The sequence below is a fragment of the Tursiops truncatus genome, chromosome 9 (genome assembly GCF_011762595.2).
Source record: "Tursiops truncatus isolate mTurTru1 chromosome 9, mTurTru1.mat.Y, whole genome shotgun sequence".
Taxonomy (NCBI): Eukaryota; Metazoa; Chordata; class Mammalia; order Artiodactyla; family Delphinidae; genus Tursiops; species Tursiops truncatus.
In genome coordinates this window covers 89,723,670-89,741,888 of record NC_047042.1, presented here as the reverse complement: position 1 = coordinate 89,741,888, position 18,219 = coordinate 89,723,670, and the positions used below count along the sequence as shown (strand labels likewise).

At 41.2% G+C, this 18,219-nt stretch overlaps 1 protein-coding gene across 1 annotated transcript in view; it reads left to right on the top strand.

Annotated features, from left to right (window-relative positions):
* Positions 1 to 18,219, top strand: part of DGKI (diacylglycerol kinase iota) — a 456,496-nt gene that overhangs the window by 209,471 nt on the left and 228,806 nt on the right. The window contains exons 7-8 of the mRNA XM_073809968.1: positions 11,245 to 11,316; positions 15,029 to 15,145. Coding sequence (XP_073666069.1) covers positions 11,245 to 11,316; positions 15,029 to 15,145 — 189 coding nt within the window. The remainder of the gene's footprint in view (positions 1 to 11,244; positions 11,317 to 15,028; positions 15,146 to 18,219) is intronic.

Genomic DNA, 18,219 nt, shown 5'->3' with positions numbered 1-18,219 from the left:
TCTGAGTTCTCACATGGTAAAAGGGACAAGGGAGCTATAAAAGTCTATTTTATAAGGACACTAATACCATCATGAGGGCTCCACTCTCATGACCTAATCACCCTCTAAAGACCCCACCTCCACATACCAGCACGTTGGGGATTAGGTTTCAACCTACGAATTTTGAGGGGACACAAGCATTCAGTCTCTAGCAGTGACCTACTTGGTGGAGTGACCAAGACCCTTACCCTATGCAGTCTGATCCCCTGGTCTTGGCTGTTGCACTTGTCTATTGACCATCAAAAGTTTTCAAAGAATTAGAAAGGATGCCCCAGTGGATAATCTGGGTGCCAGATATTTTCTTACTGCCTCCATTGTCAAATAACTCTCCCCCACCTAATGATCAGGATCAAGATGGTGATGCCTTCCTGTGCCTGCTAGTCTCTTGACACAAAGATGCCAAAGTAACTTGGTGCAGTGGTAGTTTAAGGTTTAAGGTCCTCCTGTTATCCATGGTGGAGATATTCCCCATCTGGTATTCAGACTCTCAGAGCCCAAAGTTGTGGAGAAAGGAAGCACAAATTCCCCAAGTGGGCCACTGGGAGTGATAGTAGGCAGGGCTCCTCCTCCTCTCACTCCTTGGTCTCTGCACCCATGTATTTTACCATGGAAACACAGCCCCATTAAATGATCATGAGTTTGGTCAATATACTGAGACTAGAGGATGGTGCTCATAGGATACCATCTCAAAGCTGAAGCCCATGTCACATCTTCAAAAGACCTTTCCATCTCTCTGTCAGGCCTGTAGCTTCTTGGTGGTGTGGGGTGTGGTATGACTTATGTATCTCATGGCCATATGCCCACTCCTGAACCTCCATTTCAAGAATACAAAAATGTATTCTTTGGTCTGAAAGTGTTGTATAAGATCCTGTGTTGGTGGGTCAAACACCCTGTAAGCCCTTGCTTAGTAGTGCTGACTGAGGCCCTGCAGAAGGAAAACGTAAACCCATACCTACAATATGTGTTGATTCTGGTCAAGGTGACTTGCTCCCACTTCCAGAGTGGAAGGAGTTTAGTGTAGTCAATTTGCCACCAAGCATCTGGTGGTTCCCTTTCAGGGTTGGTGCCATATTAAGTGTTCAGCTTTGGTATCTTTGTCTGGCAGGCTAGACAGTCAGCAGTGATAGTAGCAGTGGTGGTAGTGGAAGCCCATACTGCTGGACCCAGCCATAGCATTCATCACTGCCATCACGGCTACTCCACTTCTGAGCCCATAGTGCTATGGATAGCTCATGACAACATGTGGAGTCTGAGTTGTTATATCTAAGTTTTTAGTTCTTATACCGTGAATGCTTTCTGGTGGGCATTAATGTGCAGTACAGTGATCTTCACTTTATGTTCATCCATGTGCCTCTTCCCCTGATCTCCTCTTTCCTTCCAGGCCCCTGATCAACTAGCCAAGTCATTCAACACTATCTGTAAGTCATTATATATTCTTATATCAGGCTACTTATCTTTTCACAGAAAGTGGGAGACCAGCTGCTCTTCCTGAAGTTATGTCCCTTGGGAGGATTTCTTCTCACTTCTGTCCCTCAGGACAACTCCTGAGTAGGCTTTAGTGAAGTAGTAGTCTACTTTTGGCTTGGACTCATGTGCCAAGTTGACCCCTCCATGAACCTATCATAGCTTTTTCCTTCTCTTTCAGATGGTCATAAGGGATCCCCATATTTCCATAGGTGTGAGTTGAATGAGAGGCCTAGTATTATAACAGTGGATAATATGGGGAGTCTGAGCTACCTACTCATGTGTCTTACTTGTGTTCTTTGGTACTGCTGGTGCCAGATCCCGTATGTTCTCATTTAAATGTAACAGTGAATTGCACCTGGGCCCACACAACCTTATGACTTAAGGATCTGACAGAACCCATCTCATGACTACCTGGTGATTCAGGTATTCCTCCACCATAACATAATAACATACCAGGTGCTGTTTTTGAAAGATATACAAATCTCTCCTACAGATGGCACGACCTCATTTCAGAATCCTAGAGTCTATGTTGTAATTCTCCTATTGATGCTTGTCATTAACTCTATCGCGCCTCTTTTCTCCTACCCAGTGCCTCTAATAACATGGAGCCTGCTGCAAGTGACAGGGCCTACTTTCACTGAAGACTGGACCCACTGCAGAGTTGTTTCATGTTCTGTGCTCTACTCCAAGCTGGCAGCTTTTAATATCATCCAATAAACTGATTGAGGCAGTATTCCTAAGTGTGGAATATACTGCCTCAGAATTCAAAGAGACCTACAGAGTACCATGCTTCATTCTTAGTGGTTAAAATTGTGAAATGCAATAATTTGTCCTTTAGATTGGGCAGGATATTCTAGCATGCCCTGGCCCACTAAACCCTAGAAGCTTCATTGATGTGTGGGACCTCTGATTCTTCATAGGGCTTATCTCCCCACCTTCTGTCTCACCAAAACCTCCAATATACTTGCCACTTCTTGCTCATCCACCTTAATATGATACCTTTGATATGGTGGACCAAGTGGTATTCTTCAGAATGTTCATATGGTTCAGGTTACTTTGCACTATATTTGGATAAGATTCAGAAGAGTTAAAAGCCCTGGCACAAGGCTGTAAAAGTACACTGTTAACCCTAACAAGTGAATGGACATGGTTTTTGATTCTCCTTTCAGTGAGGGAAGGAAAAGAATTCATTTGCTAAATCAACGACCATAGGTCATATACTCAAGGCCAAAAGATCCCAAATTTGACACAGTAGCTACACTTAGAGTATACTGGGTTGCATCTTGGTAGTCCAGCATTATTCTCCACTATAATATCTGGTTTTGTAGGAGCCCAGCTGGTGAATTAAATGGGGATATTTTGGGGAACACCACCGCTGCCTCCTTTAGTCTTTAAGGGTGGCACATAAAGAGATAATAATTTTTAAAAATAAACACAATAACATTATCATAACATACAAAATTAATCATTTAATACCTATTGCTTCTGAGAATGTGACATTGGTTTTGATTTAGATATGACTGGGAGGGTGGTTGAGTGTTTCACTTGGGCTTTCTTACTATGCCAGCACTTACGCAACAGGGCAAGAAACCCGTATTGGAGTTCTGCCAAACTCCCAGCATGTTCAGTTATAAAATTAGGGACCAGGGGAAATAACCCTGCTGGGTTTGTGGAGACAGTAGACTCTCTATAAACCATCCCTGATCCAGGACTCCTTTTTTTAAACTGGACCTCATACATCCCTACTCTAGTAGGGGACCATGATCCTGCTTCATACACCAGTGCTTGGGTATACATGTTGACCTGGACTCTTGCCCAACAGTCTTTAAAATATTTGGACATTTCTTTCTCCCCACTGTACAACTACGCAAGTAAATGGACCAAGTAGATCCTTTTAGATAGAATCTGGGGAAATGTTGCCATAGACTCTTGCTATGATGTTGCAGGATTCTCCTGGGAACTTGCCCTTTGGGTTCTATCTTTGAAAACTTCCTTTAGTCCAGAAATGGGGCAAAATATCATGACCCTTTATTGGAGCATTTGCCCTCATATTTCTTGATCCTCCATTCTTGATTTCTTTTTATTTTATCGATTAATACGTCTTTTATCTGATGGTCTATCTTGCCTCTGGAAGGTTGTGCTGTATTAACCATTTGGTCAAGCCCCCATGGCAGGAACTTCAGTCTTGCAGTAATTGCACCCACCTTGCTTTAATGGTTAAGTGCTGCCACATGTTCCTTATTATTTTGGAACTTTGTAATATTTATTGGTATCAAGAGTGCTCACTCTGTAGGATTTCCTACCATCAGGCCTAACCTACAGAGAGGAGAGCTTCTCAACGATGATGACACCCTTCTCACCAGCACATTTCTTATAGTTTTGGTAAGTGGAATATCCTTTAGGCCCTCTTGCAGGACAGAGTCAACTGATGGGTTTTCCAGCTGTCCCTGGCATGCCACGGCAACTCTAACTTGCCCATTTCTGTGAGATTTTGATTGTTTCTTCTTCTATCACAGCAATTCTGGCATTGCTACTTCACTTAACACGGTCTGTTTTTTTGTTCAAGTTTTCAAACGCCATTCTGGTATTAGTGTTTGTCGTAGTGTTAGCACCATCTTCTGGGGTTCCTGATAATGTGTTAAATTCTCTGTTGTAGATGAGTGCTCTGACATTGAGAAACCCTCTTTTATCCAGCTTTAAGCCCTGCCCCCTTTGTCCTGCACTCTCAGGACCCAGTCCCATACACACTTTCCCATTCCTGCTGGTACATATTGGTTAGGTCACACAGCTAGATCTTTTGAGATGCAGTCCTTTTTCTCTCTGAGCGGCCTCTGCACGTTTCTGGCTGCGTGCATTAGTGTGAAAAGATTATTAGGTCATCTGAGATACTACCAGGAAGAGTAGATCTAACACTAGGATGTCATTTGAAACTTGAAACAAACAAACAAAAAAACACCAAAAAAACAGTTCATGTTAAGTGGAGTAGGGATGCCAGAATTGCTGTGATAGAAGAAGCAGAAATTAAAATCTCACAGAAGTAGGCCTGCTAGAGTTGCTATATTAGGGACAGCTGGAAAACCCATCAGTTGACTATTAAAATCCCAAGTGAAGTCAAAACTGTTGCTAGGTAGCAGAATCTTTTCTTTCTCTAAGGCATGCATTATCTGGTGATATTCCTTTGACATAAATTCATGAAGCCAGGAGGGACACAATCAGAGTCATTTCGGCAAATTTTCTAAGTCTTTTTCTCAGTTGTCTGGGGGCTGTTATAGCAAAACAGTCTAAGTTTGAACAAAAAGAAAGTGTAATTAGTTTTACCAGTGAAAGCGCATTTTCCTCAGTTAAGAGTGGAGAGTACAGCCAGTCATTTCCTGGAATGTCATACTGTCAGCAAGATTATAGATTATATGGCTTCTCTGAATATCTGTAATGATTTGTAGCTGGTAACTGTGGTAACATCAACTTTAAAAAAATAGTTTTTTGTTAAAAACAAATTTTCCAAAAAACAACCTTCTTGGTGAATACTATCAGCGTTAAAATTATACTTTTTATTGGGAAGGTTTTCAATTACGGGGCAGTCAGGGATGGACATTAATTTTCATGGAAGACCATTATTATAATTGTAGCTGGTTATGTCATTAGGTAGATATTTTCATGTAAGGAACTTCCCTGGTATTCTAGGACAAAGATATAAACCCAACAGTTAAAGTTTTGTATGCACTTTTGGCCATATTGGATATAAGTATCTGAATACAGCATTTTTATCCTAGAATCAGAAGGGTGATAAAAATATGAAATATAAACATCACAGTTAAAATAGTTAACACTTAAATTGAAATGTAAACCAGTGGCTATTGTTATAGGCTTAATTTCAATTATACATTAATTGCAAGGTTAGGCCATTGACTTCCATGAAGTCATCTGCCTCTGATGACAGTGTTCTGGACATCACGTCTTAGGCTCTTCATACAGTCTGACAAGTCTGTGGTAACAGTGTTAACTTATGCTGAGAATCCTGTGCCCTGAATTTTGCTTTTCCCAGCACCGCTCTCCCCAGGAGACTCAATTTATGACCTATAGCTTGTATCAGGGACTGCCAGATAAATTAATGGAAAAAGCAGAAACTATCTGAGGATAATAAGACTGACTGGCTGGGGTTAATAAATCGTAATTACCAACATTAGAATGGAAGGACGCAGAGGCTCTACTGAGGACTAATAAAATGTCAATCTATGTGCGTGAGTCAGTGATCACCCTTGACAGAAGGCATATTATGGACAATAAAGGGCATCGATAAACTTTCAGAGCCCTTAATTAATGCCATAAAGCATATTATAGTTAAACCCAATGGACAAGAATTTAGATTTTTCAATGATAATTCTAATAATGTAACTGTACATTCACATAATTTGCAGCACTGTCAGAAGTTATAAAAAATTGGTCACCATAATTCAATTTATAAAGATGTTGTTTATTTTAATTCAATTTTAATTCAGTGTATGTTTACATTTTGAAAATCTTGAGTGTTTATAAAAATTTTAGCTTAAAACCAGTAAAATCAGTATAGGAAGTTTTAGGAAGTTCAGGTAAATTCGATTTTCTATGAGTAAATGAACCCTAATCTTGCATAAACTGCAGTATTAATGGTACAATTTTTACACTGTGATAAAGCCAAGAAAAAGCATATTATAAAATTAGCCTAATATCCAGTGATTCGCACTGCCAGGCAAGGGTACACCTATCTGTGGAAAACTGGGCTGAATAGTTTGTTGACGGGAAAAAGTCAACAATTAGCAAGTACAAGGAAAGAGATCCGCTCATGGTGACTTTGCTAATTAAAGATTGAAGTTTGAGCTCTGGATAGGACAGAATTAGTCCATAAGTCTGTAGATCATGGGTTAAAACAGGTGCCAATTTTTATTAGTCAGAAAAAAGTTTTCAATTAGGTCAGTGTGAGTTTGCATGTGGGTCACTCAAAGGTCAAACAAATGTCGTTTTCTATTCATTAGAAAAAAGTTTTCAATTAGGTTGATTGACGTGGCTCTGCACCTAGGTCACTCAAAGGTCTTAGCTACTCAGCAGCTTCAGCTGGTCAAACCCTGAAACGTCATCACTGGTTGTCAGCTTCCGCTGGTTAAAAGCAGTTGCATGGGAACGGCACAACCAGTTTGAGATGGGCTCCGATTGGAAAAATTTCCTTTTACATTGTGAGTATCAAATTGCTGTGGTATTTTTATCCCACTGGATAAGTTTACAAAAGTGCTATAATAGTTTTATTTTAAATTTTTCTAGAAATAATGAACTTTGCATCTAATTAAATGTGGGATGAACATTTTAGGTATTAAATATACAATGTGTAAAAGTATATACATTTTTCAAAAATGAAAGGGAGTATTTGAGCAAAAATGAAGTTCTCTGTGTTAAGATAGATATTAATTTAGTCTTATCATTCCCTTGGGTTTGCCTTTCATAATATTTTGTGAGCTTTGAATATGCAAGTGGATCTAGAGAGGTTTATTTTGTTGGTGATGGTTAAAGTTTTGGAGGCAAGAGCAGTATCAACTCTTGGATTGGATCAAATCAAACAGGGAGTCAGGCTACAGTCAGGAAATTCCCTCACCCAAACCTCAGTTAAATACGTAAGCAATAAAAGAGTTGGTTTCAAGTAAAGCGCTTTTACCTGGTTTCAGTCAAGGCTGTAAAACTGAGTGCTACTTGGTATATGCCCTAGATTGCACAAGAGAAAGAGGCAACAGAGCCAGAACAGCCCTTAAAAGCCAGAGTCCGCTGAAATTCAGTTAGGGCATCTGTCAGTACCATAGTATCAGGTTTGGGCCAGAATTTAAAAGTGGGTAATTAGGAATCTGGCTCTTTTCGCTGTGCTGAGATCCCAGCCAAAACCTCCCCATTGCAGGTGGTCTGTAGGAACTCGGTGCCTGCAGGCTCCAGTGTGGATCTATTTATGTCTTTATGTTAGATAGTAATCGTGAAGCCATGGCCACTGTGACTGCCAGACTAGAGAATCCAAAACAAAGCATAGAGCTGGTTAGACCAGGCTCATTTCCAAGGGACCCATCACAGTTCTGCATAAGCACAGCGCCCAGTGCCCCAGTTGTGGCTGGCCTTGTTGTTTGTTTCTAGTTTCAGCCTGGCTGTCAGGGCTACGCTGAACTGTATCTATTTCTCCTTGAAGTCAGAAGGCCGATAATCGATAGAGGGATGGGCTAATGCTCTCACTCTGTACCACTGAATAGAGTATTGCTAACTAATCACACGTGGCACACTAGAGGACTTTGTCAGCAAGGGGTTGGAAGAGGTTCCAGCAATAAACGGACTCCTTCACTTACGTGTACTGTGTTATAAAGAACTTTTCAAATGCATTGCCTCATTTGATGCTTATAACTACTCAGAGGCGTTGGAGAGGTTTGTATTTTTATTACCATTCCCAGGTGAAGGGAGAAAGTGGAAAGGATTAAGTGGTTTGCCTAGCATGTTTGCTGTGTTTAGAGCGGTTGGACGAGAGCAGAGTGAGGGGGCGTATTTTCAGGTGGTTTGGGTTAGGTTTTTAAAGTCTGGATTAGCATGAAGTTTGTAGTCGGGTTACAGTGTGGTAGCACTGACGTTCTTGTTCAGTTAGAAAATATTCATGCCATGTCTGTGATGTTCAAAGAACTATGCTAAGCTGTAGAGATCTATTAAGAAATATTATAAGGACTTCTCACAAAGAGCTTGTAATTCCATTGGCGAGAGAACACATGTGCACGTAAAATAACCAGCAACTTAGAACAGCTGTTCATTGTTGCCAAGGGGAGATACAGGTGGTGAGGCCTGTAGGGTTAGGAGGAGAGGTTACAGTGAATTGAGGTGATCTTGGAAATTTTCTTTTTAGATTTTGTAGTGGAAGTAAAATTCAGATGCTGTGTATGAAATAGTGGTAGGCACTCTAAATGGTGGGTTGGGAATTTAAAAAAACAGCAAAAAATGGTAAAATGGGCAAAAAATGGAAACATAAAAGAATAAAGCATGTTGTAGAATATTATTAATCCCATCTCACTATAGACAGGAATTTATAATGGCTGAGAGTGGGAGATTGATGTAGAAAAATTGGCTGAGAAGATTATGGACGGCGCTGAATGTCAGTATGAATAGTTTGTTCTGTAATCTCGGGGTAAGAAGTAGTCATTTGAGTATTTAAGATTGAGGCTGATACTAAAAACAACAACAACAGCAGCATTTTCCCTGGTGTCATGGCCCAGGATAGAATGAAGAACACAGGGGGAAACAGACTATCGATGGAGAGACAAGTTAGCAGATGGAGCAGACGTCCACGTGTGACGTGACCACTCAGCGGGGCTTGATGCCTGCTGGACGTGGGGTCCAGGATGGGAGAATCCCACCACACAGCCAGGGTTGTCTGCAGGAGTCCCTGCTCAGGCCCTGCACCAGCTTCAGCATGCTTGCTCTTGCCTGCTGGCTGGCTTCTGTACACAGCAGAAAGAGCTCTATAGCTATAGCTCTGAAGAGAAGTTTTATTCATCTCTTTTTGTTTGCTCAGTCCATCAAGAGTGGCTTGAGCAAAGAGGAAGAACTTTTCAAGTGACTCTGATGTGAAATCATTCCTGCCTATTTAGTGCCGTTTCATTTCACATTGAATAGTTTGTGCCTCATCTTTGAAGGGACCTCTCTACCTAACCCTGTGGTCCACTGGACTCAGTGTCCTCCCTGGAAGCTATTTCTGTCAGGCAGTGATAACTGATGCCAGGGGCTGTGCAGGTGGTGGCTGGCTGCCACAGCAGTAAACCTGTGGACACCAACCTGTCCTAATAATTCAGTCCCTGTGTGTTTTACAGAAGTGCATCCTTTCCTGGGGGGATGGTATTCTCCTTGACAGAGGAGGTATAGCAAGACTCATTGTTTGTGGGGAGATGAGTATGTCTGGTGTCCTTAAGACCGCCCCAGTTTCAGTATTCACTAGGAGGACTCATGGGACGCTGTATATTACTCACAGCTGTGATTTATTATAACAAAAGGCTACGAAGCGCAGTCAACAAAGGAAAGGCCCGTGGGGTAGAGTCCGGGGGAAACCAAGTGGAAGCTCCAAAAGTCTTCTAACGGTTACAGAGGGTGTGCTTAGTTCTTCCAACATGAGCTGTGACAACACGTGTGAAATATTGTCTCCTAGTTTCATCAGAAGCTCGGTGAGTAGGTTTTATTGGGGGCAGGTGACATAAGCACGTAACCTGCTTAGCACATACCCAACCTCCAGACTCCCAGAAGGAAAGCAGGTGTTCAGCATACATCAGGCTCTTTGTACAAACAGTTCAGGCACAGTCAGTCACCCTTAACTGTTCTGGGAACCTTGGAACTCCTCCTGAAGCTCAAGTTCCCGAATGCCGGCCAAGGACCAACGTTCCAAGCAGGCCTTTGTAAGGAGAGCAGACTCATGCTTGTTCTGTGAACTCCTCTTCCCTGAGAGATTCTATTATTACTTAAGCTGTTGAGAAAGGGATATTGATGGAGAAACTTTTCAGAATCCAGGAGAGTCCGGTGTTAAGGAAGAGGTCCTGTTTCTAGAAGTGAGAGTTGAGGCTGGGGAGAAAAGAGAAGGATTCAAGGAGGAATTGCAGAGCACAGAGGATTGACACTGGTTCCAGTCTTATGTCCACATGCAGGAGATTGGAGAGGGACAAGGAGACCTGGAATGTGTTTTAGGAAACCCAAGAGAGGCGAGAGGACCCAAAAGGAGGAAATGCTCATTAGTATATAAAATGCTGCAGATAGGTGGGAATTATGGGGACTGCAAAAATGCTGTTGGGACTTCTTTTAATAATGTGTAAATTGAGTTTTTGGGTTTTTTTAACTTAAAGTTATCTGTATACGTTAAGCAAGACTTAGTCAGCCAATGCCTTAAAAACTTTCCTGCCCGTCACATCTTTCTGTTTTCTTTGGATTACTTTACAAAAGCCTTGTTTTAGGATGTTTTTGTCATTGATCTGCATTATTTTGTTTGGCTTAGATTTCACAGGGAGATAGAAATGGATGAGCTTTGGGAAAGCTAAAAAAAATTCCTTGAGCGTTACTGCGTACTTCTCTCTGGCAGGGACAGAAGCAGCCAAAAAGCATCTCTTCCTTCCTGGATGGAAAAGTAATTCTGTTTGTTCATTAAGAGGATTGTGTTTGCTATTCCATTCATCTCATTGCTGCTTGCTGGCAAAAAATGGACATTGAAAGCTGCTTGTTTTGAGTCCAACATCCCCGGGGGATGATGAAAGAGTTTGCATTTCCTCCTCTACCCTGGGACATCTCCCAGACTCTCACTTCTAGGTCACCTGCCTCTCTCATGCTTCACTTCTCTTTGTGGGTTCTCCATGTTCAGGTTGTATAGAACCTCTGAGATGGATGACTGTTATAGAGTCATGTGAACCAAAAGCGGCTCTTTCTTTTACTTACTATAAAAATGTATCAGAACCTCATTTACTTGGGAGAAAAAGAACAACGTTTCTGTGTCTGACTTTGAGTAGTGTTAAGGAAATGCTGGTGCCTCCTCTGTCACACTCCAGAGGATTCTGGGATAGGAAGCTCTTGTGTGGTAGAAGTTGGAGATGCCGCAGTGCCGAGTGTGGCATTTGCCATCCCAGTTACCTTAAGCCTGGCCTTACTTCGTTGGACTTCAGGAGGGCGGATGCATACTGTGTTTGAAGTGGTTTTAATTCTCTGTTTCTTATTCTGACATCCCAGGGCTTCCAGCAAAAGTTCTCCTTCCACAGTAAAGAGATTGTGGCTATCAGCTGTTCCTGGTGCAAGCAGGCGGTAAGTTTGGGGATAAAATAAAGTGGGCTCGTGTTTTATCAAAATCGACTTATGTCATTGCTGGAGTTCCTGTCTGTAAGTGGAACGTTCTCCTAATTTATGTATTATTTCTCTCATAGGATCTGTGGAGGAAGAAAGACAGATCAAAACTATAGAACTATAGCATAAATGAGCTGGAAGAAACTATAAATTAACCCCTTTATACATTGAAGCCTGGGATCACAGATTGGAAAATCCTCTCCTGGTTCTATCCCTGGGTTTAGAATCGAGGGCTTTTCACTCTTACGCCACATTTTCCCCACTACCTTAGATTGTCAATGACTCCTATAGTGGGAGATTGCAACCTTAGATAATCCCTCTGACACAGAAATTCAGGCATCTTGGTTCTTCTGTTTTGGATGTGGGCAACTTTTTTTTTATAATGGGGCTATGTTAGGATAAGAGTGGTCTTGTATCCTTCTTTAGGTTTCGATGTTGTTATAGTTGGCTGTATGCTCATTGAAATGTAAGTCTTTCTTACATTGGAACATATATACTGATCAGGATCCAGTGGTAATTTCCCTATTTACTCTTCCTCTCTTATCTATCTTTTGTTCATTTTTTAACAGCTCTGTCCCAGCTAGATGGTTCATTTTTTTGTTTGCCTATGGACCTGTTTTTTTCTTTAACTAGACAATGTATACTGTAACTCATAAGTTGGCAAACTATGGCCTGTAGACAAAATCTGACGGCTGCCTGTTTCTATAAATAAGGTTTCATTGGAACACAGCCATGCCCATCCTTTATGTATCATCTCTGGCTACTTTCATGCTACAGCAGCAGAGCTGAGTAGTTGGAGCAGAAACAGTATGACCCTGTAAGACTAAAATATTTACTATCCAGTCATTTTATAGAAAAAGTCTGGACCCCTGCTCTAATCTCTCAATTCACCTGTTTTTTGGGGTTTTTTTTTTTTGTTTTTTGAATGACTGTATAATTGCGATACATTGTCCCCTCACTGCACAGCCAACCTGAAAAGAAAGGGCTGTGCTGTTTTAGCGAGGGTAAGGGTTGGAAGGAAAACATCAGGACTCGACACACAACAGCTTTACCTGCCAAACAGAGCCATAGGGCAGGAGCAGAAGATGCATTTAGTTGAAACACATGAAACTGACATTTTTGTGGGTCAAAAACTTTTGAATTTTGGCGGTTCCATCAGGTTCAACCTAATAATCTCTCTGGCATAATTTCCCTAGGCCCGCACCTGTCAGGAGGATCTGCTGTCACTAGGTAGGGACGCCTTGGTCTGGAAAGCTCAGTGCTTTCTGTGTGTCACCCTCCTGGCACATTTTTTATTCTTGGCATTTCCATCTCCTTTCGGTTAATTGTTACACGAATAATCTTTGTGCTTCTGTTCAAGAACATGTTCACAAACGTAAGGCCATCCTAGTCCTTGAATGAGACTATGCCATCAAAGCAATGTCTCCACCTGGACAGGAAGAAGCAGATTTAGAGCCCAGGGGTCCCCAACTCTGTGCTGTTGGTTTCCCTGATCTGGTGAGACGTTACTTGCCAAATGGCATCAAGCTGGCCTCAGATAGGATGTGCCCGCTCGTGCCCCCGTAGCTGCCAGGTTGTGGTTAGGTGGTTGATCCAGGGTTATTTAATTTGGGAACTCAGTCCCACTTGACAGTGAACACATGTGCTCTCTTTTTATTAATCTGTAGTCCAGTTGAATCACTAAAAAACAACTTTCGCTTGACCCCTGTGGCAGAGTTTTGGTCAGTTCCAAGTCCTGATAGCTTTGAGTTTCCCAGGTTTACAACGTGATTTTTCAAGGACTGAAAACACAGAACATTTTAAGACAGATTACAGTGGTGGTGTATTTTAACACTACAGATAATTCCTTCTAGGATATCTGATGTCAAACAATTAAGTGCCTTCTATGGGCGCTTCCTGCAGCAGAAAATAAAACTGGGTTTGGGAGCTGGGTTTCATGGATTCAGGTCCTGACTCTACCACTTAGAAGTCCTGCAGTTTTGGACATACCTCTTAGTCTCTCTAGATTAGAGATTACTCGGGTATAAATTGAGAGAATTGGAGTAGGCAGTCTCTGAGATCCCTACCATTTTAGAAATGCAATGGCCATTCATTTGGGGGTTTATTTGAATTGCTAAAAGAAAATCACTTTCTAAAGAAGGAATTCAAATGACATTTCTCTGGTATAGCAAATTGTTTGCAGATCACAAGTAACTGGTGGTAGGGGGAATTATTTATTATCTTATTAATTAGTATTTCACGCTTAATTAATTTAGTAATTTGCCATGGATAATGTCAGATCTTGAAGATATTCAGCGATAAAGACAATTTCCTTGATGTGACATAATTGGGGTGGCTATATTTGCCAGTTTTCCTGTAACAGCCCTAATTTATGTCTGCTGTTCCAGCATAATTATTACCAGCGCTCCCTTTCATTCTTAAAATTGTTTCAGTTAAGATGACAAATTATGTGGTCATAGTTAAGTATAATCCAAGTAGAAGCTAATGTTAATTTAATGGGGATTTTATGTTCATTAGAAAACAAATGTTACCACTCATTGTCACTTCACAGTCACCAAAAAAGATGATTGAAAATGTGATTGGCCTGGGCTTCCCTGGTGGCGCAGTGGTTGAGAATCTGCCTGCTAATGCAGGGAACACGGGTTCGAGCCCTGGTCTGGGAAGATCCCACATGCCGCGGAGCGACTGGGCCCGTGAGCCACAACTACTGAGCCTGCGCGTCTGGAGCCTGTGCTCCGCAACAAGAGAGGCCACGATAGTGAGAGGCCCGCGCACCGCGATGAAGAGTGGCCCCCGCTTGCCACAACTAGAGAAAGCCCTCGCACAGAAACGAAGACGCAACGCAGCGAAAATAAATAAAATAATAAAGATAAACTCCTACCCTCAACATCTAAAAAAAAAAAAAACGTGATTGGCCTAAGGTTACTCAGTCCATTGGGGTATAAACTTAAGCCCCTAGAACTGCTGTATCATTATGATCATTAGTCTACTTTTACTTCCTTTCAAAAACCAAAAGCACTTTAGACTTGCCAAGTATGACAGGACCATTATTTTTTCAGTGGTCCTAGACAAACCTAGCAGAAGCAGTCTTTTTGTTCCCTCTCGGATTAACAGCTCTCTAGAAGAGACATCTTCTTTCCTGGGTCCCCTACACTGGAAGGACGACCTGGGAAGGATTTACATCTATGGATAGAAAAAGGAGAGGCAGATGGTCGGCATTGCCTTTCTGCTTGCCTTCGTTTCCTTCTGGACATCGTCCCAGATCAACCAAGTCTGTCACCAGCGCCAGCCAAGTGAAACAAAATTATGTGCAAAGTTAGCCTTCGTAGACCCCTCCAAGTCTCTAACATCTTTATGTAAATATCCTATTAAAAGCTTATCAAATTTTAGCCGGCTTGTCCTGTAAGATGGATTTCTTGTTATCAATCGTTATCAGTTTGTAAAGTGGAATGAATTTGAAATCTGGTCTCTAAGTTCTTGGGGTGGTTGGGCAGTGACGAGAGCGTGTGACCTCAGAGAGAGAGAGAGAGAGAGAGAGAGAGAGAGAGTGTGTGTGTGTGTGTGTGTGTGTGTGTGTGTGTGTGTGTGTGTGTATGTATACATGCACTTATTCCTTCTTGTGGCAGCATCGTCCTTTGCACAGAATTGTTTACTGGCCTGTTTTTCCCTTTAGTTTCACAATAAGGTGACCTGCTTCATGCTGCACCAGATTGAGGAACCCTGCTCCCTGGGGGCTCACGCTGCTGTTATTGTCCCGCCCACCTGGATCATTAAGGTGAAGAAACCTCAGGTAACTGCCGGAACCCTGGTGCTGCTGGGCCAGCACAGAGAAAAAGTAACTGCTGCTTCTTGCTTTTCTCCCCCTGACGAATCTCTGGGTTCTTACAATCTCTGCTCACTCATCCCCAAGGTCCTCTGCTTCCCAGCTCATCCCATTAGCCCATCACGGTTCTGCGTTGGGCTCTCTCATGGAACCAGCCTCCACCTCCTAAAGAAATCAAAGTTCCACAGCAGGAGTGTTTCCTCCCCACTCAGGTGCTAATGTTCTCTTTGATGGGTGCTCTCCTGAGTTCATTAAGGACCCGTAGTGGGTACAGCTGATTCTCACACAACTCTCTTCTCTTCCAGCCTGGGCAACCCCAGGGAGTGGCTGTGAGGGCGCTCTGTGCCATTGTTTGGTTGCTATTACCACCACTTCCAACCCGAATGCAGACTGTGGGTCATGACCTTCCCCAGTACACAAGGCCTGCTTAGAGAGCAATACTCTTTTCTTAAGGCAAAGTAGAATTTATCCTCTTAACATCTAATCTCATTCTGTATTCCATCCTCATTGTACTTTCTGTCCTGGAGAGTCTCTGCTGCTATATTCTGGGAGACCTTGGTAGTTTTTCAACAAGGTCCTAATCTGTGATAGAAACGTTTCTACCTTTGTACTGTACATCTTAGATAGTCATCTCCAAGTTATGGGATGGCAGACTTTTAATGTTACAGGGAGAAGATTATACCTCCCCCGGGGTGCGGGTACCTTAGGAGTCTTCTTGAATGTAGTATCTTTAAAAGATATGGCAGTCCTACTTCAGATGGTCTCCAAAATTATCATGTAGTGTATTCTCATTGACTCAGTTTTATTTAAAAACTGGTAGATCAGGGACACTGTTTTGCTTCATGTGTTTTATATAAAAGTTTTGCCTCTGATGAGTAACATGTAGGAATCATCTTTTCAAGTTACAATCCATGGAAGCCCTTGGGAACTGTTTTCCAGAGGCGAGTACAGTATCTACACATTAAAAAATGAAACATCTAGTTATTTTTACATTTTAGAGCTGAATGTCACAAGATGCTAAGTAAGTTGTCCAAGGTGACATAGCAAGTCAATTACAGTACTATGTCTGAGATTCAGGTGTACTGATTTCCAATTTGGTGTTATTTTAAAACCTCTTTAACATTTTTACTTCTTTGTGTGTGTTTTTCCCCTAAAATTCAGTAATCTCTCCATGTGCTGTATAGTAAATATTCAGTTAAATCAACACGTTTTTCATCAAAAACCTTGATGGTATCAAGAAGGCTACTAGGCATTGTGATATAATAGACAATTCTTGCTCTGAAGAACCATATAGTTATTTTAAGGAAAGATCAGGGAGAGCTTCATGAAGCAGGTGGATTTCATTCTGCCTCCTTACAGATGGGTGGGATTGAGGTCAGTGGAGAAGGAAATGACCAACAGGAGAATGGCACAAGCAAGGATACTTTGTCCAAAATTATCTTCATGGGACCGTGAGACTAGGTTGAGTGCTGTGGAAGGTTTGTGTAGGAGGTGTGTAGGGCATGAGCATAAGGTTGCTCAGGCCTGGCTGGGGGAGATTTTTGATTCATGTAAACTTTATCCTTTTAAGCAAAGGAGTGATAGAGGAAAACTGTATTTTAGAAGGAAACAACTAGCATGAGTGTGTAGGATGACCTAGTGGTATGGGATTTTGGGCCCCTGAAGATAGAACAGAAAAATCAGAAGACTACCACTCTGCAGAGAAATTCTAAGTTTACTTTTCTAAACTTTAAAAATTCTTTTGGTTGTGGAAATTTTCAAGCAAGTGAAGAGAAAGAGAAGGTCATAATGAATTCCATAACCATGAACTTTGTTTTTTGGTGTCACAGATATTTTTAATGTTCATAAAGACATAAAACAGATTCTATACCTGAAGCACCACAGATGATACAGAAATTTGACTTGAAACACAAACTCTGCAATTATCATTTCACATCCTGAATTGTTGTTGCAATATTCAGTAACACATTAGTCGTCACTTCTTTCTAACTAGTCACTTATTTCTTTCCTATAAGGAATACTACTGACAAAACATCATACTCATTCATCTCTTCCTATAAAAGCACTTCTTTACTATGTGTCTTGTTCAACATTACATTTAAATATACAGATTTTAACTCACTGTCAGAATTCTGGAACCAAGACCTCATATACCTGATATATTCCTGTCTGAGGTCAGGTCCTTCTTGGTCTTCATTTCAATCAATGCTTTTCTCATCCTATGTCTAAATAATAACCCTTAGTTATTGGTATGTTATATCATTAAACATCTTTTTCTATATTCATCTTTTCTGAAAAGGAACTGATCTGCAATGCCAATACTAGTAAACATTAAAATAACTAAATAAGACACTTGAGCATAAAAGTGTATAACCCTGAACTTTTCTGCTATTATTGTTTCACCTAACCCCTGCCACACCATATATTCTTTTTTGTAGTTAAATTTGTTTTGAAATTCACATGCAGTTGTAAGAAATAACACTGAAGGATCCCATGTACCCCTTACAAACTTTCCCCTCATGGTAACATCTTGCAGGATCATAGTATAACATCACAGCAAGGATCTTGACATTGATTAGTCAAGACACAGACCAATTCCATCACCGCAGGTATCCCTATGTTACCTTTTCAGAGCCACATCCATTTTTCTCCTGGTCCCACCCCATTTACTCTGTCTTCCCCAGAGTGGAAGTCTTCCTTTTTTTCTTTTGCTAGAGTATTTTAAAGCAGATTTTAGCATACCACTTAATCTGTAAATGCTTCATTTTGTTTCCTGAAAAGATAACACTTTAGAAAGACAACTACATACAATTATCTCACCCATCAAAATTAAATAATTTGAGGTGGCATCCTTAAAATATTTTCTGGTTGTTTCAAATATATCTTTTTTTACAGTTATTTTTTTCAAATTAGGATCCAGAGTCTACAAGTGCCTTTTTGTTGACTGATCTCTTAAATCTCTTTTAATCTATAGCAATCTCCTCTCTTATTTTTCCTGCCATTTATTTATTGAATAAATTGGGTCACTTAACCTGTAGAAT